This window comes from Lepisma saccharinum, chromosome 27 (genome assembly GCF_977018435.1).
Source record: "Lepisma saccharinum chromosome 27, izLepSacc3.1, whole genome shotgun sequence".
NCBI lineage: Eukaryota > Metazoa > Arthropoda > Insecta > Zygentoma > Lepismatidae > Lepisma > Lepisma saccharinum.
The window spans coordinates 29,519,261-29,546,758 of record NC_139255.1 but is presented as its reverse complement, the minus strand read 5'-3'; the positions used below and the strand labels follow the sequence as shown (position 1 = coordinate 29,546,758).

Sequence of the window (27,498 nt, the reverse complement as noted above, 5' to 3'; positions counted from 1 at the left end):
CACTGCTCGTAGTTCATTTCCTCGCCACGACTGCTAGCGCCACTCCCCAGCACCATATCTTGTGTCATGTACAGCCAAGACCCTCGCAAACCAGCTTCCACAGAAATTTTGACATTATCATAATAACGACCGGCGAAATTTTTTTTTGAAGTTTGGGTTCGGGTACTTTTCGATCACCCTGTACTATATTATTATAATTGCAATATTTTTAGAGCGAGCCTCCAGAGAAAGAAATGCGTGTAATATAATGATTTTGTTACTTAAGACTAAAAACATTTGTAAATTAGTATTTTTTGGTGATCCTAAATAGCACAATTTATCACACTTTCATTTCCGTAATTGCATTCAGTGAGTTACTGATACATTTACTTTGCATGTAAGGCGTACAGAACCTTAAATTAGATTGTTTTGAAAATTTTTAGTGCATATTTTAACTGTATATTTTGGCCTTATTAGTGTATATTTGCATTCATATTTTGGCTTTTTTTAGTGGGTATAAATCCGCCCCCTAATCATCACTCATCCTCATCTTTGCTATGAGCCAAAAGTGGTAGAAAAGCGAAGTAAAATAAACCAAATTAAAAATATTCCCTAGCAAGAACCATGTGGATTTTGTCAAGCTCTCTCCTAAGGAGCGAGAGAAATGTGTCTTCCATTGCCATTTTAGGATAATTCTTTTGTCGATCTTTGCTGTTACTTAGTTCTTGTTTCATGTCCGAGATAACTCTCAATTCAGATAAAGGAATGTGAACATAGATAAAATGAAGGGGGTACGAGAATATTCAAGGATAGGTGGTAGGTGAGATTGTCACCAGGCAGTCACATTGAATTTATGCATCAATGTAGGCGACACATTTTTAAAAAATGTCCGACAGTTTTGATTCAAATGTCAATTTTAGACTTATTGCTTTTTACACGTTCTTGAATAGTTATGAATTTATTGTCTACACCATTTTTATGGTCCGCATTACGCTGGTCTAAATCCTATCACCTTCTACATACTTAGGAATAAGTTCCGAAAATGTTAACTATCATACTTTTGTATCCCTGAATTTGTACAGCACAGACAATGCTTGGGGGTACGAAGATCAGGGAAAATAACTCCATCCCAAACTTTTACGAGTTTCTGATTTAAGCACGCTTTATGCACAAATAGGCTAATCGGGATTCGACTTACAGTTTAAAGTGAGATCCTAATTACTGTGCAATAGGCCTCCTCCGGTATTGAACCAGAAACTCCTTGATTACAAGGTGACGTCGTCTTCGGGGAAACCAAAACTTACAAACAAGGACCTACCAGAACATTCTGTTTAGATATTATTATATTGCTGTATTTTTTATTAATGAAAGTCTTGTTATTTTTGATTCCTCATTCCGACATGTTGGTATTTGTATATTGGACAAGAAATAGAACCACCATGCTGCGATGACCAAGAAAAGTAATGTTTTTTTAATAAAAATATTGCATTTAAAATATTTTAGAGGAGAAGTAAAAAAGAAGTCAGCATACTCACATATTTGTGAGAAATAAACCAAGCGACAGCATGAAACAGCTGGAAATACGCAAGAGATTCGCTAACCTTAGTGTATAGAAATGAGGCCCCCTGTACTAACCCTCGCGCCGAACCCTCCCGTCAAGTTTCCTATTGAAGGCGATGGTGTTAGAAGCCTCAGCTCATCGCGAAAGTGGTGCGAATTCCCCGTCTTTGCCGGTGCCGAGAACAGCCGAACGCTTCGAACAGGCACTACTTTCCCCCACTCTTGAAGGTCTGGGTCATAACAGGTCCTTTTTTCAGCCCCCATCCCCATGCTTACAGCCACGGCAGGGTTTCTCTGGAGTCATCAAGATTCTTCCGAGTGTCCAGTGGCGTGCTCAAGGAGGGGTTGGTGAGGGTCATAATCCCTGCTTAGGCTCAATAATCTTACAAAAAAAGAAAGAACGCCAAGGCAGGAAAATATGTCAAAATGAGGAATTCAGGAATGCATACTAAAAAAAACGACACGTAACCCCTCCCCCCTTCGAAATTCCTGGCACACTTGTTAAGAGGAAAAGCACACATTGAACGATATGTAATCTGCTTTTCATTATCAAAACAACAATTGACGGCGAACCATAAAGGTTTAAACGCGACAATTGAGGTGTTCGCATTACAGTTTCGTTCATTTATCGTATGGGATAGAATTAAGTGTCTTTTGTACAACCTTAGTGACAATGAAGTTCGACCAGTCACAAATATAGGAGTGCGTTGTGAAAGAAGGAGAACACATGCATATGCTGAACATATTTTATTCAGCAGGCTATATGGAACAAAGGAAAACATAAATTTCCGCTGCAACGCAGCAATGTATGGTGTCCACACAAAATAAAACATTTTCGTCCATCTACACGTGACATTGAAGTTCGACCACTGTTAGAGGGGATCCTGTTTACCATGGTGTGACGCCGCCCCGTCGGCGAATAACTGTGGCAATGCGTCGGGGCATGCTGCGGACGAGTCGTTCAAGGTATTCCACATCGATGCGGTGCCATTCCTCCTGCAGGCAGGCGATAAGAGCAGCCACTGTCGTGGGTCCCCTCTGTTGCACACGTCGCTTAAGAACACGCCACACATTCTCAATGGGCGAGAGGTCGGGACTCGATGGTGGCCATGGCAGAGTTCGCACGTGATGGCGAGTCAACCATTCTCTTGTCAGCCGCGCTGTATGAGGCCTGGCATTGTCGTGTTGAAAGATGAGACGCCGCCTGTGGAACAGGTGCCTTCGCACTGTGGGAAGATGCCGCTCCAGTATGCGTGTATAGGCGTGTGCATTCACAATGCCCTCACGGACGTGTAGTGGGCCAACCCCAGATGCCGTCATGCATCCCCATACCATCACTGACGCAGGTTACCCGACGTGCATAACATTTTGCTTCATTCTGTTCCTCCTTCCGAAAATTATTGTTTCCCGTATTTTCCCGTACACAACATTGAAAATGGATTCGTCCGTCCACAAAACCCTCGTCCACTGCCGAAATGTCCATCCCCGGTACATTCGTGCCCACCGTAGTCGATTGCCTTTGTTCAACATGGAAAGGAAGGGTTTACGTTTCGCCTTGTACACTCGGTAACCGCATCGCTGTAGGTAACGGCGAAATGTTCTGGTTGACACTTCAATGTGAAAGCGTTCTCGAGTCCACAGTCGTAATTCGGCCACAGAAACATGATTGTTGGTCTGGATATAGCGCATAAATATCCGTAGGTCACGCACGCTCAGCAGGCATTTTCGACCGGGGGCCCTACCTGGCTCTGTAGTACCCGTATTTTGGTGGTGTTTGATGATGCAGTGGAAGGTTGACTTAGCACGGTTGACGGTTGACTTCAGTTGGCGCCCTATTTCCCGTTCACTGAGTCCATCCCGTTGCAACTCCACCACTCTTCTCCTCACGGTGTTGTCAATAGGTTTGCCCCTGGCCATGGTGATGATGCACTGCGGTTCCTCGGTGCACAGCATGCGCTTATATACGGCGGACTCCCTTATCGTGTCCGTGACGTCATGCTTCCGTCGAATGCGCCACTATCTGGAATTTTTCCGTATGGGTCTGGTGCCTGGTCGAAGTTCAATGTCACGCGTATTGTTCCCCGTTTTCGTTCTTTACGTGACCTTGGGTGCAACATGCTTAGATCACGATTCTTGCCTGCTCACACGCCTCCTCTTACACACATGCGTCACTTCTGCGGGTCACCCATTCCACCGCCTATGCCTCTGTGCATTTCATCACGTATTCCTTTCTGGTCGAACTTCTTTGTCACCAAGGTTGTAGCTGCAAGTTCTGTGGTATGAGTTTTTACATTGAATTGGCAATGACTTTGGCGTATTTCGCAGAGATATATTGTACCACCCCCCCCCCCCTCCATTGAAACATCGACCCTGACGTTTGGAAAATCTTTCGATGACTACGTAACAATGTCACGCTTCGCCACTGACCATTATACAAAAAGTACATGTAAAATATAATGAAAAACAAATACATATTGAACTTCCTGCAAATTGTCATCCGATTGTCTTGAGACACAATCATATTACACCGTGTGATGTATATAAATCTAGTAAATCTTAATTCGGAAGAGAAATCTTTCTTGAAAATCATACACGTCTACAATGCCACTTAATTGTCTTTTGAGAACGTGTAAAGGTGTGTGAATATTTTGTCCCCATATGAAATTAACATGACTCTGAAAACATGACACTACATTGAAGTTACACAGGTGCAACATGTTTGTAGTAGTGACAGATATTTAACGATTTTTTCCACTTCGCCAAAGAAATACGTTTCGTCGTACCGACTGTGTACGAATTTTCATGGCGTTTTTCCTCAATCAGGGCTCGACACAGCTGCAGCTGTAGGAAAATTACATTACATATTGTTGCATCACCTGCTACCATTTATTGTGGAGGTAGCCAGGTGTTTCAACCAGTAAAGAAATAGAAGCTTGAGATTTTTTTAGAAATGCCGAACAAAGTATACACTTCTGTCTATTGAGACACTAAGAACAGAGTACGTGGTACGTACAGAGTACGTATGACCGGTTTCTGTATATAAGCAACCGTTTGCCGACATACATGCATTCAGAGATACTTCAGCTAGAAGAGATTAAGAACATACACACTGATAATTTCACGAAATGGCTCTGCGATTTTTCCTATGCCTTCTTATGATTGCTGTCTTCGCAGCTGCAGCTCCTGCTGATGAAACAGGTATTTCTAACTTTCTTCTCAAATGTAACTTAGACTTTGTAAAAGTTGAAAAAAATGTCACCAATGTTTGCTTTAGGATTACCATTCGAATAATGGAGCTAATGTAGAATACAGAGAATGTCTCTAATTTCGTTAATATTTGGTATACTAACTAAATTTGGCCTTGTAATCACGAATCTGTTGTTAATGCCGGGGACACGTCTGGACATCGTGAAAAAAGTTGATGTAAGTTGATTAAAAAAAAATAATAAGCTATTTCGCGTTGTTTTACGAACAAAATTTTAACTTCGCTTGCCTAGCCTAACCTAACCTAACCTAACCTTGCCGGAAATGGTTCGTGGGGCTATCCGTGAATAGTTTTTGTGGCTATCCGTCAATGATTTGTGGGGCTACCCGTGAATTAGAAGGCCAAATTTAGTTAGTATTCCAAATGTTAACGTAATTTGAGACATTCTCTATATTCTTCATTCATACCCGAATGATTTTTGCAAAATCTATTAGAGCTTGAACCACGGTCCGCAGCACTCTGTATCATGTATCGACTTTACCTCAGTTGTAATTTTCCGGTATCTTTACGTTGCTTTTCCGCCTCTGCTAATCGCGATGATGCATGATGATTAGATGAAATGATGAATTCACAAATTGCATGTCACCAGGACTCGAATCTAGGACCGTTGCTGTCGAGATCGTAAGTCCATAACTCTTTACAAAAGTGCAACTAAGGCAGGAAACACACCATGAACGGTCGGCAGGGTACGGTACGGCACCGGACCAGTCAGCAGCTTCAGTGGAAAGAGCTCATTAGAAGAGGATTTCATGCTGGTTGTTGCAGAGTATGATCGAAGTTTTACTGGCCGTTCAAGTCAAATAGCTTAACGCTAGCGACGAATACCCACAATCGGTTTTAATTTTAGGGGAGGCATTCAGGCCGTTCCCTTAATCGGCGAGCTGAAACGATGTGTACAGAGCCGAACTGGGCGCTGATTGGTTACTATCCATTACATTTCCTCTAAAGCAATTTGCCGATGGCGCTCTCTGCTGATTCGAAAGATGCCACGCCGACCGTTCATAATGAATTTTCTGCCTCAGATGACATCTAAGGCAGTTTCTTACAACAGATTGAATATATTACAAAGCTAGAATGACGTCGTATAACAGCAACAACTTTCATACGATGTCCATCGAAGCCTCATTTTCAGGCTACAGTGTATTATTGTAACACTAAAGATTGAATTTTTATTATTTATGTATGCAACCACGCGGAACATATTCATATGTAGGAGGAAGGCTGTGAAGGGTATGCCATAGGGTTTAGCTACTTCTCCACAATTTTGTAGGTATGTCACCATCAATACAAAAGTTGCATATTCTATTCTATTCCATTTCAGGAAGAATTCGTAACTTTTGTCTAGAATTATTCACACTTCACTATAACCTTTAGCTTTCTGTCCGACAGAAATAAAAATTGTCAAACATGAATCTATCCTACGTGGTTGCATACACATTGGATTAAATGTATATTTTTATTCCACCTAGCGACGGAAGAAGGCCTGAAATCCGAAAGAAGTTATTTGCACATGGTTTTGATTGATTGATTGAGTTGGAGTTTTAAGTCCACTTTATGCACACTAAGGCTAATCTGGACTAGACCTATAGTTTCAAGTGGGATCCGAACCATTATGTGCCTCCACCGGATGCACGTGGTGTTCTTTATTCGCTGTTCAAGTTGTACTTAGTGCTTGTATTGCTTGTTATGAATAATCTGTGGTAGCTCAGTTTCCCTTCTGCCTCTCAAACGTAATATTGTTAGTGGTTAGCAATAACATTACAAAACTTAATACTTCCACTCTGAAATAGGCGTTGTTCTTCGTTGTATCAGAATTTGTTTTAAGTTCATTCAATTCTCAGGAAATATAATCGGGACTGGTCTTACAGTTTCAAGAGAGATCTGAACCATGTACAATGTTTTTTTCACCGGGGATCGAACCCCTGACCTCTTCATTTAAAGGCGAGATATTTACCACTCAGGCCCGTACCCAGGGGGGCAAGGGGGCCATGCCCTCATCTAGCCATGAAATATTTTGATGCAAACCTACAAAAATAGCATGGATATTTTTTTAAGATTTTGCAAGAATTTAGATTTTCTTCTTGCATAAATGAATGGGTTGTCTCTGGAGAGAGGCAGTCTACTATATTTAGTAATTTTAGTTTTATAACCATTTATGAGAAGCTACTAAATGTTCCAATTTGGTCCGGACAGTTCACCATATTTACTCCCTGTTTTGACTTTTGTCGAACTGCAATCTTGATGAGAAAATGTCCTCCTTTTGTAGTTAATTCACATTCAGACATGTTCTTTATTATAAGGATAATTCCACAGCGTTGGTGGTCACATTCAGGGTACGAATTCCCATGGCGGAAGGGGGTTATCCCACCTTCCCACCAACGATCTTGTTCTATTAAAATTTTCCCAGGGTAAGAGTTTGTGTTATAACAACAAAGATAAGCAATTAATTTGGACTTCAAACATACTTTACTAAGAATAACATCATAAAAACATGCAAAGAAGGAATAGAATAACAAAGAATGATGTCTGCCTGTGTGTGAATGTTGCATACATCTTTTGATCTCTCTCTCTCTCTCTCTCTCTCTCTCTCTCTCTCTCTCTCTCTCTCTATCTTTACGCTATTAACAGCATGGGGTAAAAACGTACTTCTACAGTCATAGATAAGATTTTAAAATTATATCAAATTGGACTAGTAAAAAATGAGCTTAGCTGCGAAGTTGGTTGTCATTATCACCCTTGGCCCCTGGAACAGAAATTAGACCGACCTGTCATTTCTCCTCCATTTCTCACCTCCTTTCGTCGGGAATAAAACATAGCACTTACATGTTAATTTAATAGGAAACTAATGTCTTCTTTAAAGCTTCTCATTTTTTGTCCTTCCACCTAGTTATCTTTAATTTGTAATCAATTTTGCAGATGTGAACAATAACACACACTGCTTCAATGAAGATGGTGTGGGATGCACAACCGACTGTCCTTTTATTAGCCACATTTCTTGAATGCTAAGTTTTCTTTTCATCGGATTCAACGGAAAAGAGTAGGTACATAAAATTTCTACAATGCCTAAGTATGCCAGCTACTTCTAGGTAGGTGTAGGGGTGCGTCCTGGGCGCTGAAATCGCTAGCTACAACTCTGATAAGGAAATAATTCCTTTCGAGAAACCATTAATAGATTTAGACAATTATAAAAACATAACACAATAAAAGTATGAAAATGTAATTATCATTTTTAATAGAAAGCAATAATTAAATAATATCTATTAAATAATATCTAACACCTATTAAGAACATGTCACCTATCTTCTAATTTCTTGACATTTTTGAAACAGTCGTTTTTAGAAATGTAGAAATTAATTTGTTTATATATGTTTATAAATATAAATATATATAAATAAATTAATTGATGATATTAATTAATTAATTAATAATTGACATGTATTTCATTTATATATATATATATATATAAAATAAAGTTTCGGGCTTGGCCTCCCCTAAAATATCCTGGGTACGGGCCTGTTACCACTATCCATTGTGAATGTCCTGTTCTTTTCTGTACCCTATTGCACTTTTTCAGCTATAGAGCCATTTTCATTATGTGGCACATAAGTAATGACAAAATCGGGTCGTGGAATGATATTTCTCTAAGCAACCCTTCAAAGTACGCCACTGATGCAAGAGGAGTCTAAATAAAAATTGTTTGAAATTATTATTTTTGAAATATTTTATCACTCTGTTGTTTGTCTCCACGTTGCTCTTGAAGGTGGTGAAATAATTTTCCTCTTCCGATGTTTGTTTCTTTGACAGAAGGCGCTGAGGGGAAGCCTCAGCCTCGTATCACCTGCGACCTCCTAGGATGGCTGGTAGGTGACGCTGCCTGCTCTCTCCACTGCATTGGCCATGGCTACAGCGGAGGCTACTGCGATGACCAGAACGTCTGCATTTGTCGCAATTAAGATTCTGTGTAACTTCTTCAGACACCGGAATAAAATCTCTTGTGTAAAAATAGTATTGTCGTTATAGTTTCTGCAATTTCGATCCATAATAACTCGACTCGTGGACCCAATATGCATATTTGTGTAAGGAAATGCAATGAAGGGTAATTTTTGAAAGTATTTCCCTGGTTTTCAATGTATTTTTGAATCTATGTGTGTATAATATGAATTAGAGGGATAATCCATCATGTTAACCTGTCTCTGTCTTTATAAGCATATCTTTCTTGCCACGAGCCTTTAACTAGCAGTTAGTTCTCAACCGGGTTCCTGCTTACTGTTGGATTACAAATTATACATACTCGAGTTTGGACTACAATTAAAAATTAGCCAGTAGACCTACATAAAAGAAGTTACATCAAAATTTAGCTTTTTCAATTCTGTGTTAATCTATGCTAACCAATTTTTTTTTTTTAGTGTGTCTTCTATTTTTTATCATCGAGAGAACAAGAAAGTGCCGCTTTTTCCGGGTTTTGCAAACGGTCACTCTCTTTAAAATTCTCTAAATAAAAAAACGGGTAATCCGATCGTGATGAAATTTTAATACGGTTCAGACAGAAAGGTTTTAAATAAAATTCTTAATTTTAAGATTTTTAAATACAATTCTTAATTTTAAGATTTTTAAAATTTGTCAAAAAAACTGTTATTTTTAATTTTGCGGAACAACTTTTTCTTGGTATTGGTTAATCGTACAAATATAATATTAATCTTGCTTTGAAGCTCTTTACATCTGTTGTTAAAATCCATTAACATTGTCAGTTCACATTGCGAAACCGATTTTATACAGATTTTTTATTCAGCGGAGTAAAGCCGTACGCGGAACAGCGATGTCCGTTCACCCATGGAAAATTCGGTCTGCTCCAGTTCCATTCAGGAGATGCAGTGCGACGATGATTCAATGAGGGTTGCCATCAACCCGTGCCAGAGAGCGTCACAACGTGATATAATGAGTCAGACAATATAAATACAATGGCAGCGTGTAGAAACAAGAAGTCTCCAGCTCAGAGGAGGTGTATTCTCTGGCATCTTGATGTTTCTCAGTGCAGTGCCCGCTGCATCTCCTGAATTGAAGCCGCTGGATGAACGCCTTCACTGTCACGATTCATGTCTGATCAGGCGAACGTTCTATGGCAGACTGATTGCGAGACTGGCAGCTGCCTAAGCATGGGAGACTTTTGCGCATGCGCACCTGTGTTCCGACAGGGTTGCCAACTGATATTGGAAGATACAAAATGCGCGAACCTGTAAAACAAACTATGCGAATGCATGTGAATGCACTATACAGAAGACGCTATACGATCACAAGCAGCACATACTCAAAGGTGAAGTAGATAGGTTGAAAATAGCCGAACAGGCATGGAATGAATTACATAGAATTCAGAACAGTACTATACAACGAGGAAAATCGAAGAAGTAATCTTCAAAACAATGGCCCAAACCCCTACAGCGCAGAAGGAATAACTAGGCAGTGACGTCATCTCCCACCTTCACCTCTCCTTCCAGAAGCGAAGGCTCATTCGCTAGAGCGGACGACAAGGTGACGTGCAAACCAATCGAAATCATTCCGAGAGGGGTGATGCAGGCGTGCAAACCCCAACAGTGTTACATTAGTCTTTCGAAACAAACCGCAGCTACGAACGAGTGATTGCAGGCTATCTTCTTTTTTTGTTAGTGAGGTTCTTTTCTTTTTCTTCTTTCTTTTTGCTGGTTTTGTCATTGTTGTACAATGAGCAGTGGTAATGCAAGAGAAATAGTTTCCAATGTGTATAAGTACTTTGATTGCGATGAAAACAAAACCACAGCTGTTCACAGAACGTCTGTGGCGACAGGTGTCAGTGAAAGATCTGTGTGGAGAATTTTGAAGGAGAAACACGAAAGTGTTGCGAGTGCGAGCGGGAAACTATTTTCTACGCCGGGCAACAACCGACCGAACGCGCAGCAACGTGTCACAAATCTGGAATCTTTTGATGAAGAAGTCGTGCGTCAAACAATCCATGATTTATACACGAAAGGCATTGTTGTCACCATACAAACTGATGAAGGAACTGCAAGAAAATGTTAATTATAAGGGTTTGCATTGGTCGTTGCGTATGATCATAAGAAAATTAGGGTTCAGCTTTAAGAAAGCACAGCGTATGCAGCAGGAAGCTACTCCTTGAACGAAACAGCATCGTTGCGTTGCGGCGATCATTTTTGCGTGAAGTTAAAGAACTGCGCAGAGAGCAATCCTGCCGGTCTTTCATTTACATGGATGAAAGTTTCGTGAACACACACCACACTGTTCCCAAAGTTTGGCTGGATTCCAAAGATTCGGGGGGGGGGGTTAAAAGTGCCAACAGGAAAGGGTCCCAGGTTTATTATTGTGCATGCCGGTGGTGAAAGTGGATTTGTGGAGGGGCGAAGTTAGGGTTTCTTTCAGAAACAACTTCTGGGGACTATCATGGGGAGATGAACACTATCAATTTTATGTTGTGATTCGAAGAACAGCTTCTTCCCAATCTGCCCCCAAACTCTGTTATTGTGTGTGACAATACTCCGTGCCACAACAAGTTAGTGGGAAAAATCCCAACATCAAACAGCAGGAAGGATGAAATGAAATCGTGGCTGTCATCTCACAATATTCCGCATGCAGAAGGTTTGCTGAAAGCCGAATTACATGAAATACGTAATTAAAATAAACAAACATAAAATAAACATCTAGCAGTGCTAACTTTAAATTGAAGATTGGTAGTTTGCACCGCGATCTTTACTGCTCGTACTCTTACTCGTGCCATGATTTCTTTAATAGTAGCTTGCAACGCTGACTTAGCAGGGAGTGACGTCACTGCCAGGTTTTTCTTTCCCGGCTGTAAGTCACCTCAGTGTAGAAGTATAGAATTTAAGCAGAAAATAGAAATGGTAGCATAAGTGGAGCAAGATCAGAGGCACAACATTTTTCGAGAGTGTTTCAGGAAGCTGAAAATGTCTGCGAAGATTTTGGATTCGGTGTCACATTAAATCTCCAAATAGTCCAGTCAAATTAGAGTTTTACCTGATCATTCAAAAAAAATAAACGAAACTTGCTGGAACATGTAGTACTAATTGTGATGTATTTTTCACAAAAAGTCCCAAAGAATCCCTTTGCGGGTTTCGGAGAAATTACATCATCAATATGGCCGCTGTCAGAATTTGCAGTGTAATTTTTAAACACGTATAACTTTTCACAGAATAGAGATAGAACCTTTGTTTTTGCAACAAGTTAAAAGAAATCAATTGGACAATTTATAGAATAAAGAATGTTATCTCTGCTTGACACGTTTTCTGAAATACAAAGTGAACCAAAAGTAGGCGGACATTATATCATAACATTTATTTGAGATTACATATTCAATTATATTTACGAATACAAAAAAAATATTCAATTTAAATAACTTTAGTTTAATATATTATAACACAAACACCATAGTTATATTGAATACCATTGTTATAGTATAACCCTAACACAAACCCTATTCCACCTACTGTCCACTTACTTTTGATTCACTCTGTATATTAACAAAAATTTGATAAAATTAGATTTTCCATTACCTGTTTCAACTTTTCAGCGTAAATTAATTAAAAATTATAAACTACTATTGAACGTTTTGACTTTAGAGTTGTAGAGCGTTTCAAGAACTTTACAACGGTACCCGGATGTTTTCTCTAACGAATTATCGTAGGAGACGTGTGCAGCATATCGCGTAATCAGAGGAGTATAGTCAAAACCCTCTGCAACGTTTCTATACAGTGTTCCACATAGGAATTTTATGGCCACGCCTTCGCCAGTAGGACCTGCAATACAATGGATGTGTATTGGTCAGCGGTGACTCAAGGGGGAGAGCCGCCGTGCCATGGCCCTACCTTCAGAAGAAATGCATACCTTGCCCAAGTATTGTTAAATGAATACATTGATAGTTTACAGACAAGGAGATTCGAATCTTACAATCGGTCAAGCTGACGTGACGATCGCTCCAACCTCGTCACTACATCTCCAGCTGTTTCGTACCCGCAGCGGTCCGTGCCGCCCAAGAGCTGGCCTAACCAAGTTGACACACGTGCAGAGGGTTTAAGAAGTCTCAGCGAGGAACATTTCCACCATGAGCCGAGAACAAGTTGGCAGGAGGTGGAGTTAGCCCATAAGACACCAGCCGTGCCCGTTTTCGCCTGGCACGGCGAGGAAACTTTCGCAGTGTTGACAAAGTTCCCACCTTCAGAGATAAGTCGCTAATACAGCGGATTTGTAAGACCCGTTGGGGAAGTAATTCGTGAAAAAGGATGTTGAGGATTGTATATAGTATTGCTTTCCGCTCCATTTGTATTTTATTTTACTCCCGCTGGAGGCTTCTTGAAAGATGGCGGAATTCTGAGAGTGTGATATTCTAACACAGCGGCATGGTGCATGTCGGCTCTCGGCAGCGGGAAGAACATTTTTCAGCTAGCCTATCGGATGTGGGCTTTTGTGTATCTTATTCAGTGTGCAAACATATTTAATTACTGTATAATGCCAAGTGAATTAAAGGACTTGTATGATATGCAAATTTGTTGCTGTACCCGTTGTTCCAGCCCTATGGTAAGGTATTCAATATGGCGTCATCCCCAGAGATGCTAATTTCTTTCATGGTATTACCTGGAAGGAATCTACAAACAAAGGATTCTATCAACTTTTCTGCCTACTTTTGGAGAAACGAGCCTAGTATTAAATTAACATTTTGGTAATAGATAGATGCGCCTAGAGGGCCATCCAGACTTTTTTAAAATATAAAAGTAAAAAATCCTATGCTGATGCGAGTTTCCTTTGGAATTTCGACAATTTCTTTTTACAACAAATGTCTAGGATATTTTCGACATCCAGTTGGAATACGTGTGCATGGGGAGGAGAAGGTAAGAGGATTTGTTTTTTCTCTTCCTCTTGTAATTATTGTGTTTTTAGTGAAATGTCCTTTAGTGTATAAAGATAGGTTAGTGCGTGAAGATGAATGGGATTAGTGCGTTATTATTTAAACACAAACTGTTTTTCACGTTACCAAACGAGAATAAACATCTTGGTCAGTGGCGCAACCTAAAGGAGGGGGCGGGGGTGGGCATTGCGGAGAGTTGTTTCTTTTCGATTTCTTGATAACGTTGGCACTACCCGTCATAGTTGCCGCCGGCCGCCACTGGTATTGGCTGTCACAGTTACGTCACTCTGAACTGTGCAACGCCCATACGAGTTCATTGGACATCGTACATGACAAGCTGTATGTGAGTTATTGGTTGTTCTTGAATCTGTACTAGGAGATGAGAATTTGTGCAAGACAGTTTCTTACAACGAGTCCAGATTGACTCGAAAATTTCAAAGATTGAAATGCAGAAGAACTACTTGTTCTGAGGCCTTTTATCGAGACAAGGGATAGCTTACAGGAAGGGAAGGTCCAGCATTTTACGTGACGTCTGGGAACTGTATCATCATACATACGGTTACACGTAAGAAGATATTACGGTGAAATAGTTTGGAAACGTTCTTCATATAATTTATAAATGCAATGTCCAGATTCTTATATTGTGAAAGAATGTTTCCATTGATTTAGCCTCAATTGTGTACAGTCACAAAAACTTTTGGATTGTAATGGTATCATTAACTTTCATAGAATCGTTACAATCCAGAAGTGTCCGTGACTGTACATGCCCGGTTTATTATAAAATGTCTTACATGTTGATTACATTCAAACGCAAAACTGCTGTCCTCTGCAGTCATTAATAATATCAATGAAGAGGAACGAAAATTTATTCAAAATTGCCTGAAAAAACCTGGAAAATTAGTGAACTTATTTGCGGTAAAGAGTTGCAAAATTTTAAGACAAGAATGAATATTTAAAGCTCTTAATACATAATTAAGTTACAACTAATTCCTAAAGTACTGTAGAATCTAATAAACTGCTTAATCCAGTGTGCTGAATTCCGGATGAGGTGTCCAATTGCATGGATTGTAGAAGATGTCCGTCATTCGCATTGACAGACATTGTCGCTGTTGCAGAACCCAGCGCTGTATCCAAGAAGACAGCGAACTTCGCAAGCACCCGGAAGATGGCAGAAGGGGCGTGTCTCAACCTTATTGGTGGCTGGAAAGAAATAAAGCAAGCTGACAGATTATTAAAATATAGGGCAAATAGCAATTCCAACTTAAGTTTGACGCCCACCGAGAAATGTGGCAAGATAATGCAACAGACTCGTTTCCGACCTCTCAGTGGGCGATAACTTTTAAGATAACCTGCAGACTTCTGGCAAGGAAATTCCACGCTTCTGTTCTGTGCGTTTCCCTGTAGTGGGCGTTACAACAATTTGATTTCAATAGAAGCAGATGTGTAAAATATAGCAATACAAAAGGTAAAGGTAAAGTGTTCCCCTGTGCATAGCACCACGCCATGAAGGCGTATAGGGGGTGTGGGGGTAACGCCCCACACTTTCTTGATCCGGTCATGAGTGGGGGTGATGTGATCAGCATCACGCCCCAGACCGCCTTTACCCCCCAGGGTTTCCCCCAGGTACCCATGTTATTCGACGCTGGGTGGGCGCCGGAGCCGCTTCCATCGTTAGAAAAGTTCCCGGATTTGAACCGGCCGGGGATCGAACCCGGGACCTTGAGCATGGCAGTCAGACGCGTTACCGACTGAGCTACCGCGGCCACAAAATATAGCAATACTCATGTTTAAAATTTTGGGGAAATTAATATATTTTTCTTAACACAATAATGTTGTTTGTTTTAGGGCTCCATCATTCGCAGATAGACTGGGCCTACGGTGTCAAGTGCGATTCCAACTTCAAGGGTGAGTAAACTGAAAACAATTTATGTTGTTTCTTTTCTTCTTGTAGATGTTTTGCATGTAAGATATCACAAGTTTAAATCATATCAAATGTAGACTACTTATTTACCTACATGCTAAGTAACTGATTACCTCATAAAAATATCTTCGAAATGCACGTGCTGTTACTTATGATAGTCTTTTCATCCGTGTGTTGGCAAAATTAATTTATTACCGAATTTTCTTCTTCATTCGTAAACTTTCTGATGTGTTAAGAATTCATAGGGATATTGAATTTTCATTTACCAAAGGTCTTTACATAGGTTTTAAGCTTCCAGATTGCAAGACACCACTGCTCCTCACATCACTGGTGCCAGTTTGTGGTAGGACCTCCAGCCTTAAATGACGAAATGACATTTTGAATCACTTTGAGGCCTTTCTATAACAGCTTAGACGTAAATGTCTGTCCCATAAGTTTTGGTGGACTTTTAAGTTTTCATTTGCCTCAGTTTTGTACTACGGGCTTCCATCGAGAATCGAATCCGGGACATCCTGCTTACAAAGCCACACATTTATCCACTATCACTGAATTAATCACTCATGGCCCCCCAGTGGTGTTTTTTGTTTTATTTTCCAAAGTTACCGATATGCTCGATAGGTACTGGACACTGGACGGGGAATCCTGAGACATCCTGCAATGTGCATCCATTGAGAATCGAACCCGGGTTTCCTTGATTACCAGGCGACAGACTTATGTGATACGTAATCTGGGATGGTGGTTCTATCTGCCTGTTACGTCACAACGCAGAGCTCAAGAAGCCCCACCTGTAGATGTTGCAGGGAAGAAGCTAAAATATGTTTCACATACATTGCACTTTATGTATACACATTTCCATAGTAACTATAATTTTAAGACCGTACCATTGTGTAGATGGGTACAATCTGCATTTAAGACATTTTAGAGTGCATTTCTGATTGAGACTTATGAAGCGACAGCGAATTAGTGTGTGTCAGTCTTCTCGAATAATAATGAATTCGAAACATTCATCAGATGCTTTAAGTTTTAAAAAATATAATAATTAAACATAAGAAATGGGTGTAAGAAAGCACGGGAAAGGTGTAGTTGTATTTTTATTGTTCGTATCCCGACTTGGGCATGGGTGTTCTGTGTGAGTGTCCCTTCACCAGTATCATCATATCAGTCCATCCTCATCGTTGCGATAACCGATAGTGAGAAAAACAAGAAACAACAAATCAATCAACCAAATGAAAATATAGGGATTTATTATAATTTAACGAAAATTTTGTTAACTTTGGATGGTGACATCAGTTAAACCAAGGAGAACCTGCTTGCGTAGGGTTACCAGACGTCCGGTTTATCCCGGACATGTCCTACATTTTAGTCTTATGTCCGGCGTCCGGGAGGAATTTCACAAATATCATAAATGTCCTACATTTTTAGCGTCACATAATATTAATTAGGAAAATACGTGTGTCAGTTGTGCGACGGACTAAATAAGATTAGATTAAATTTAATAGTCTGAACCCAGCAGCAACGACTCAATAATTGAATCACATCAATCTTGCGACGAGCTACATGACATTCGTTCAAATTATTTGTTTTGCGAAAATTTGCCTGGTAACGCCGGTGACGCGCGCAGCGCACTGCGAAAGAAATTTTTATACCTTTGGATTTCAAAATAATTGATTTACAACTAACAATAACCACTTTCCATGGTAACAACACTAACCCAATTTACACATGCGAAATTCCCCCCTTCTGAAAAGAAGAATTAATCATTTAAGCACATACACATCAACGAAATACGAATGAAAGAAATGTTGAAGAACGCAAATAGAAACATAAGAAACAATGAACTTATTTATTGAGTTGAAAATAACAAATGTTTCTTGTTTATGAGAGCATTATGAATCAGTCCTTATTGTACTATGAGACGTGAAACAACTGTCTATACGTGACTGAAAAAATTACCATTTATGGTCATTGGGCATACACATTTTTATGTTATATAAAATGGGTTACAAAAGTCCAAATTATTTCCTCAAATTGACGTAAAACCAATCTGGGAACATACTACTCATTTATTTTAGCATGTTTTGTACGTTTCTCGAACGAGAATAGTTCGTTTTGTGTGTGCACACAACCTTATTCAGACATGGCGTCGATGGCCATTTTGTAATTAACACATGGTTCGTAACGAGTACTAGTACCGTGTCAAATAAGTTCCAACACACGCGAGATAGCTATCTCTTAAACGAACTTTGTGTATCTGTAGATTCCACGATTTGCGAGAATTTTCTTCTTCTCAAAGTCACTTAAGGAAATTTAGTTCCCTTACCTTGTGTCTCCGGAACGAAGAATCCAGCATGCACGAGTTCACTCCTTACCTCCCTGGGAACCGAGAGTTCAACTCACTTCCAACGTTTTATCTCCGTTGTACTTTTACTCCATGCTTTTATCCGCCGTTTTATCCTAACAGCCGATGTCATAATCGTCCAGAAACCACTGAAAACAATTACAATTTCCTCAATCGTCGTGACATAACTTTCTTCACTCCATTTTTCTGTACCGGAAGTCCTCTTTCCATCACCACACACCCCTATCGATAACTACCATTCTTTTTCGCAGAGCACAATTGTCTTTACCAAGCAACAATTTACATGATTTAGAACTCACACGTTAACAAATATGTGTATGCGTTAAAGATCCTATTATAATGCTTATTAAGATAAACTTTTTGCTGTTAATTAACCAATGGCATCTAGACCAAAACGCTGTATATTTTATTATTTTGCGCCATAACTGCGAATTGCCCATGCGTGCAGTGACCGACACATCAAAATGTCCTTGTGCATAAGGAAACCGCGAGAAAATCGGATATCAAACAAAGGAATTTACAATTTAAACGCGCACAACGGTCAGAGCCATCTAGCGATTCTTCGCGTAAGTACTAAGGCAACAAAGTTTTTATATTGCATAGGCATTCCACCTATCGTGAATTCTCTGCACTAGACGAGTTCATCGTCTTAGGACATAAGTTGGGCTACTTTACCCCAGCAAACACACACGAAACTCAAGTTTCCAGAATACCTTATGACAGTTCGTCATAAATGGCGCCCAACATAGGGCTGAACCCTCACACAATACTTTTGATACAATACTATATTTAGACTTACATCATATGAACATTCATATTCTACATATTCACTAATATACATATTTAATATATACAGACATATTACTTTATTGTTTACAATATGAAACATCCCGGATCACCAACTCTGGTGACTTCATCATTCTCCCGAAAGAAGGAACCCCGCATGTGTCTTGGTGTCTTGCAAAACATAGTGGCTTGTATATTCTTGGTTGGAGCAGGAAACAAATGAATGCCTAGGCCCACCGCAACACTATACTTACTTGACTAATAGCCCGCCGCAAGCATAACCTAACTTGACCTTTACCACATCATACCTCCTCTCACCCGCAAACTCAACATAGCCCCCATGGAACTACCTAAACAACTTTTTATTTTGCTTCTGGATTCATTCTATCTGAGCTAATAACTATTGTAAATGTTTCACCTTATTTTGGAGCAATCAGGAAGATTTCAGGCTCATCTCGCATGCTAGTACGCCGCAGAAATTTCACCTACTTGGTCAACTCGCCCGCCGCAGGCTCAATCTCACTTTACCCATACGAGAAATTTTAACCTTGAACTTCCCCTACCCCGCCTTTATCTACACTGTCCTTAACTACCACGTCTGATTTACAGCTAAACCCCATCGTCTGTAACATTTCATCCACACCTTCCAAATTCAAATCTAGTAATCTCTTCACCCACATTTTTACCTTGTCCTCTGAACAATTCCAAACTTTACAATTTTCTATCGACTGGTGATCCAATTTTTCTCCTGTCACACAATCTATCAATGAAAGCGTGGAATCTTTACTGTTCTCAACACAAAGATAAGGGCCGACAAAGAGGTCACAATATTTCCTTATCACCTTATCTCCTGTGCCACTTAAGATCTGATTCTTAACGAAGACTAGCATACCCTCTCCCACTACAGGTTTCACATCCATCTTAGCATTTTGTTGCTTCAATTTATTTTGCCTTTTACTGAGGCTAGACAGATTCGCCATGACTAGCTTGTCATTCCACGTGACATTGTTAGCATCGGCCCCCAGCGTCGGTATATCGGTCAAACTCCTTGTCATGTTTAATCTCAACTCCATTGGAGAATATCCTGTTTGTGACGAAATGGAACCATTCAGAAGGCGCAGAGCTTCAGGTACACTTTCCGGCCATTTGTTATGATTGGAATTACAGAGTATTCTCATCAAACGGTTCAACTCCGAATGATAGCGCTCTACCCAATTTGAGCTCGGATGGTACACCGGAGTGTAAACAAGTTGTACCCCCCATGTTTTCATTGCATTCTGAAAAATTTTCGACTTAAATTGTGGCCCATTATCAGAAACTATCCTCTGAGGAATCCCCAAATGAACAAAGTACACTTTTGACAATTTATTCACAATGGCATTAGCATTGCTATTAATCACCGGGTATGCCACCATGGCATAATTGGGAATATACTTCACTAATCAGTTGAAACATCCCAGAACCCTTTAACATGTTAAATTTACTAATACACAATATCTATATTCAAAATAGATCCCATAAAACTCAAAATTTGGTGTGTCAGATAGCCAGAAATATGTTTTTCTTTACAAACACAATTCGATGTTTGGACAAACTCAGCAACCTAATTGCGACTGTGCAAGGAGAATTCACTAAAACCAGAAGCCAAATCAAACAGATGGCGACAACAGCTCCGTAAATACATGGCGCGCAATCACTGCCACCAAATGTACCACTAACATTTTGTTATTAATACTGGAACCGAACCAGGATACTCGCCTTAAGTAAACCAAAGATACGTTTTATATGTCTTATAATTTCACGCTGCTATGCAAGATTAATTGAAATTTATTTGTTTCCTCTTGAATACTGGTTACCATCGGGTGGCATATCTCAGATACCCCCAACCAACACCATGCCATGTATACAGAGAAAGCAAATCTATTGAATGTCGTTACTTTAACTCTCCAAAATACAGACTCCAAACGAACTTCTGTCAGGACTAAGCCGACACTAACGGCAAATGTCCCCTCGACACCCTATCGTTCTCACATTTTCTATGTGTGGAGACGTATTTTCCCAAGGACGAACAAATACAACATCCAGTGTCCCTGATGTTCCCTTGTGTTTCTTTAGAACGCCAATCAACACGATTCTACCCGAGAAATTCGCACAAAATTTTACAATGAAACTTGCATGCACATGTAACAACAAATTCAAAATGATACTGCCCACTTAAAAGCTGTTGGCTCCAAAATGATAGTGAGGCTGCTTGACTTGTTAAATGCTCCCATTTTAAATTTCCCGCACCAGACTGTCCATCAGATATCTTTCCTGAGCTATAAATTTGACACTAGATCCCAACTGAACTGACGTTTCAAAATAAAAAAAATTAGTATTCAAATGATAATTATATTCAAAAATTTATTTTAAACTACCCAAAGATACATACGTTATTAAATCCTTCAAATTAAATATATTATCTTTAATATTTACATTTTGTACAAAGCGAAGTTACTTTCACTGATTAAAGAGTGATGATCGCTCCGATGATCTCAACAGGCTTCATCTTTGAGCAATCATACTCAACCATATGCATCCCATGCCATTTTCTTCTGACATGAGTGCGATGCCAGATCATTCTAACCCTGTACCAAAGAGACAAAGCCAAGAGAAGACAAATACTCAAAATTTCCCCCAAAACTTTTGTACTGGTACTTTTCCGAGGAGACATTTTTGTTCTTCTCTTCCTAATATGGCTTGGATGGAGAGATACTCTTCCACCAGCAACAGTTCGACTAATTACCGAAGTTTTCTTAGGAAGTGAGTCAGTAGGTGACTTCATTTTAACTCTGATGCGCCTCCCATATCTGACTGAATAACCAGTGCCTAATTTCATGAAAGAAACGACACATGCCATACTGGCAATTCTTTTGGGCATAAGAACACGCATAGGACCACACCTAATGCAACTTCTGGGTTCGATTACTGAATTCCTCACAACAGTCTGCAATGGATAACCAACTACTGGTATGACTACGTTGTGTACCGAATGATCTTGAACTATGGACACTAAAGGTAAGTCAATACTATTTTCCCCAACAGACACAACAGACAGGATAGATTTGTTCTGAGATGAGACTGAATTTGAGTGTAGACACTGAGAATCCACCTTACTTTCCGGACACCCTGTATCAGCTTGCACCGTGTAGACACGCTTACACAGCGAAGATGAACCCGAAGAACCACTTTGTTTAGAACCAACACCCAGTAAAGGAATTTGCAAGCTCGGTTTTGGGAAAGATGCATCTTTTGTGCAAAAGCCGACAGGGAAAGACTCGTCTCTGTTACCCGACACCCCAAAAGACCACTCCTCGCTTATCAAATATTTTCCCTTATTACCCTTGTGGTGTTTTTGCTCTAACGTTCTGTTTCGGTTCATTTCGCTGGTACTCTGTGCATCACTTTCTGACCAGGAAGTCAGAGTGCCTGTGCAGTGGTCATGTTCGACCGAATGTGAAGTACACATGCAATTGGTGACCGCAGAAGAAGTTACAACACCATTCATCAGTTCAACTTTACTCCCTGACAAATCAAACTCCTTCGTCAAAGACTCATGCCTTTTTTCTACCAACTCAGCCCTGTACTGTGATACTGAAAGCGTGAGATCGTGCAGACCCTCACTTGTTTTAACTACTTCTTGCCGCAGCTCTAATATGCATTTACTTGTGCCCTCTAGATCAGACTGCAGTTTACCCACTACCTTACTTGTATGAGCTGCGAGTTCTGTTTTGAGCAACTGATTGCTTTCATTGAGTTCTGATTTGAGCAACTGATTGCTGTTTCTGAGTTCTGATTTGAGCAACTGATTGCTGTCTCTGAGTTCTGATTTGAGCAACTGATTGCTTTCATTAAGTTCTTTCTGTTTTGAGCAACTGATTGCTGTCTCTGAGTTCTGATTTGAGCGACTCAGAGCACTCCCTGTTCCTCTCGTCACTTTGTTTAATAAAGGCGAACAAGGACTCTAACGAGACTGGTTCCTGCTCCGTTGCCATTATTAATATTAGCTTAAACAACAGCAATCAACCAACTGGAGATTAACCTACTTGAAACCCAACAAAAAATTCACTAACGCAGCCCCTCTGCACTTGAGTCCTCGTAATCTTGCGACGGACTAAATAAGATTAGATTAAATTTAATAGTCTGAACCCAGCAGCAACGACTCAATAATTGAATCACATCAATCTTGCGACGAGCTACATGACATTCGTTCAAATTATTTGTTTTGCGAAAATTTGCCTGGTAACGCCGGTGACGCGCGCAGCGCACTGCGAAAGAAATTTTTATACCTTTGGATTTCAAAATAATTGATTTACAACTAACAATAACCACTTTCCATGGTAACAACACTAACCCAATTTACACATGCGAAATTCCCCCCTTCTGAAAAGAAGAATTAATCATTTAAGCACATACACATCAACGAAATACGAATGAAAGAAATGTTGAAGAACGCAAATAGAAACATAAGAAACAATGAACTTATTTATTGAGTTGAAAATAACAAATGTTTCTTGTTTATGAGAGCATTATGAATCAGTCCTTATTGTACTATGAGACGTGAAACAACTGTCTATACGTGACTGAAAAAATTACCATTTATGGTCATTGGGCATACACATTTTTATGTTATATAAAATGGGTTACAAAAGTCCAAATTATTTCCTCAAATTGACGTAAAACCAATCTGGGAACATACTACTCATTTATTTTAGCATGTTTTGTACGTTTCTCGAACGAGAATAGTTCGTTTTGTGTGTGCACACAACCTTATTCAGACATGGCGTCGATGGCCATTTTGTAATTAACACATGGTTCGTAACGAGTACTAGTACCGTGTCAAATAAGTTCCAACACACGCGAGATAGCTATCTCTTAAACGAACTTTGTGTATCTGTAGATTCCACGATTTGCGAGAATTTTCTTCTTCTCAAAGTCACTTAAGGAAATTTAGTTCCCTTACCTTGTGTCTCCGGAACGAAGAATCCAGCATGCACGAGTTCACTCCTTACCTCCCTGGGAACCGAGAGTTCAACTCACTTCCAACGTTTTATCTCCGTTGTACTTTTACTCCATGCTTTTATCCGCCGTTTTATCCTAACAGCCGATGTCATAATCGTCCAGAAACCACTGAAAACAATTACAATTTCCTCAATCGTCGTGACATAACTTTCTTCACTCCATTTTTCTGTACCGGAAGTCCTCTTTCCATCACCACACACCCCTATCGATAACTACCATTCTTTTTCGCAGAGCACAATTGTCTTTACCAAGCAACAATTTACATGATTTAGAACTCACACGTTAACAAATATGTGTATGCGTTAAAGATCCTATTATAATGCTTATTAAGATAAACTTTTTGCTGTTAATTAACCAATGGCATCTAGACCAAAACGCTGTATATTTTATTATTTTGCGCCATAACTGCGAATTGCCCATGCGTGCAGTGACCGACACATCAAAATGTCCTTGTGCATAAGGAAACCGCGAGAAAATCGGATATCAAACAAAGGAATTTACAATTTAAACGCGCACAACGGTCAGAGCCATCTAGCGATTCTTCGCGTAAGTACTAAGGCAACAAAGTTTTTATATTGCATAGGCATTCCACCTATCGTGAATTCTCTGCACTAGACGAGTTCATCGTCTTAGGACATAAGTTGGGCTACTTTACCCCAGCAAACACACACGAAACTCAAGTTTCCAGAATACCTTATGACAGTTCGTCATAGTTGAACAAGAAATTTATTATTTTAAAACTGAAAAGTGTCGATTTAAAATTACTTAAAAAGTATCAATTTTAAATTAAATTCTAACGTGTTATAGAAATGTGCATTATTTATTGCGAAACTTTTGTGTCCTAGATTTTGACCTAAAGTCCTCCATTTTGGGACATTATCTCCTACTTTTCCCTTGTAGCAATCTGGTAACCATATTTGTAGTTGAGGCATATTTAGCTTATACCAAAAGTAACTGTAGAAGGAGCGTCGTTGTTCCTTAAACTATCATAGCTGTAACTACAACTTGTATGTAAATGAGTTGTACATCCCATAAGAAATAGTCTACTGTATCTTAGTCACTTTTTGTGGTAAAGTAACTTTGCAAAGCCCGAAACTAACAAACAAATCATATTTCGTGTGATCATACACTGGTGAGGATATGTTGCTACGAAAAATTTCGACTCGATTCCATAGTTCATTCATTTATTTAAAAGTAATCAGTATTTCATCATCTCGACACACGACGTGTATTACTAGTATTCAATACTATTAAATACATTCCCTTTATTGAAATCAGTTAGAATAATTCGCTAAGCGAAACCGACTTTGCATCCCGCCTGCGATTTCAAGCGCGCCAGGTGGGAAACTTCATCGCAGACTCCACTTGGCTCGTACCCAGCAACAACGTCCTACAAGAGCGACCGCAAGGAAACGAACATTCGGTCAAAAGCCTCCGTGCACCTTTCCCATCGGTTCAACTAGGGCCATGAGTAAGCATGCTCCACTCTGCCCCTCCCCTCTCCGCGGGAGTACGATGCACAGGAGTCGAGGCTGTTTGCCTGTGTTATCCGGAATGAAAGAAACTTCCCCGCTGTCAGGGATTTAAACTGCTGGCCACTGAACGTGTATCATTTCAGTACATTTGGTTCTTGCGTTAAACACACGTTTGTCCATTCTCCATTTTCCCCGTTCTACATTTTCTTTGAAGCAACTTTGTGTATTCCCTAGAGTCAGCAATAGCAGTTTCATGCTTCATATTCATTTCCCCCTGGTGAGAGAAAGTGTTAATGGGATTCTACCAATTCAAGGAAGGCACAATGAAAAGGATATTTCAGAAAACATGTAATGCGTTAGAGATGTTTGTATTATTAATTGCGACTTGATGTTGAATTGTGACTAGGACACCATCACCATAATATGATTGTTTACGACATATTCTTATGGAGTGTGCATCACGGAAAACCTATTTCAATGTGTGTGTGTGTGGGGGGGGGGGGTGTTAGCAAAGTCGAGTTCCCTTTCTAAATAGTGGAAATCCATTTCAGTTGGTAACACTGTAGACAGGTGCGCGACCAGTACAGTTTCTGCTCGAAGCAACTACGTCAGGCAGAGGGAGGGGCGTGCAGTTGATTGAATGAACGCACTGAGACCTACTAGGTATCTAGTAGACAAGAACAACAACCTATTCTGCGGTGTACCACTCCCGGTGAAAAGGCAGGTCTCACAAATTTAGAGGATTGTACCCAGACTAAATCATCTCGTCTATACTCTTCTTCTGGTCGCCTTCCCGATTTCCGAGCCTTCAGAATTGGAGCTTTATCACTTCCTATAATGTCACTGTCACTATCCTCCATTGTCCACCAAGTTCTAAGCTAATACAGAAGCTGAAGAAAGAGTTCTTTCTTCACCTAGTCTTGAATTACGCAACAGCAGCAACAGTTCCGAAATTTTTATATCAAGCTGCAAGGGCGTTAAGTGACCATGTTGCTGAAGTATCTTGTAAAGATCATCCTTGACTGTTCTGACGTATCTCTCTGCCATCCTATTACTTGGACTGTGGTATGGGGGACTAGTCAAATGTTGTATTCCGTACTGTTGACAGAAAGTCTGGAACTTAAGACTATTAAATGCAAGTCCATTGTCAGACGTCAATGTTTTAGGTAAGCCAATTACCGAACAAGAGACTGTAGTATCCACCTAATAGTTTCAGAAGAATCGAGATAATGCACGGGCCAAACATCCAATCAACGACTGAAAGCGTCCACAATAATTAAGAATTTACGACCAGCTAAGAAGAAATGATCCACGTGGAGTCCTTCTCCTAAGGAAGATGCGCTTTTTCATTCATTGTTCGGTCCCTTCCGAATCTTATGTTTGCAAGCCTGGCATATATCACATTTCTGCATGAAAATAAATAAATCTTTGGACATTTTTGGCCACCAAAACTGTGAGGTGAGCATCTCTTTCTTGCATTTATTCCATGATGATGTTTGTGGAATAGCTGTAATATAGTACTTCTAAGAGAACACGGAATTACTGGTTTGCCCATCCACATCACACAATTGGATCCATAGTGAAGAAACTGTCTTCTTTCAAAAAAGGGTGCCAAACCATCCTGTGTCAGTCCTAACGTTAAGCGTTGAGGCCATCCATTCCGAATAAATGTAATGGCTTGGTTGACGAGATAATCTTCACTCGTGTGTTTTGCTATTTCCTCTATTGAGATTGGCCCTCTTCTCTCCTCTACTTGGCAACATTGAACAGCATCAATATCAATTGGAGAGTCTCCCGGTAATGGTAGTCTACTTAACATGTCCGTTACCGGTACTTTAGATGAAGATATGATGTTGTACTTGAATGCTGACAACAATAAAGACCAACGAACAAGTGTATTGGACGTATGTTTTGATACAGCTTTGTCTGGAGAAAATATGTATTTTATTGCAGTGGCATCAGATATTATGTCAAACTTCTGACCCAGTAGAAATGTATAAACTTTTTGATACCAAATACCACACTCATTGCCTCGCGTTCAACTTGAGCGTATTTCTTCTCTGTTTCATTTAAGATAGAAGATGCGCATGCAATAGTATGCAGTTTACCATTAACTCGATCGCATAGATGAGCTCCACATCCATATGGTGATCTATCGCATATAAGAACAATCTCTTTATTCGGATC

General features: G+C 39.9%; 2 protein-coding genes across 2 annotated transcripts in view; one reads left to right on the top strand and one right to left on the bottom strand.

Moving 5' to 3' along the window:
* Positions 1-4,622: 4,622 nt before the first annotated feature.
* LOC145980059 (lucifensin-like) lies at positions 4,623-8,809 on the top strand. The gene is made up of 2 exons (XM_083113047.1): positions 4,623-4,737; positions 8,609-8,809. Exons 1-2 carry the CDS (start codon positions 4,665-4,667, stop codon positions 8,755-8,757), a joined length of 222 nt encoding a protein of 73 aa, XP_082969173.1. The 5' UTR covers positions 4,623-4,664; the 3' UTR covers positions 8,758-8,809.
* A 5,890-nt stretch (positions 8,810-14,699) lies between these two features.
* LOC145980213 (uncharacterized) overlaps positions 14,700-27,498 on the bottom strand; it is a 41,161-nt gene continuing 28,362 nt past the window's right edge. The window contains exon 2 of the mRNA XM_083113237.1: positions 14,700-14,909. Coding sequence (XP_082969363.1) covers positions 14,700-14,909 — 210 coding nt within the window. The remainder of the gene's footprint in view (positions 14,910-27,498) is intronic.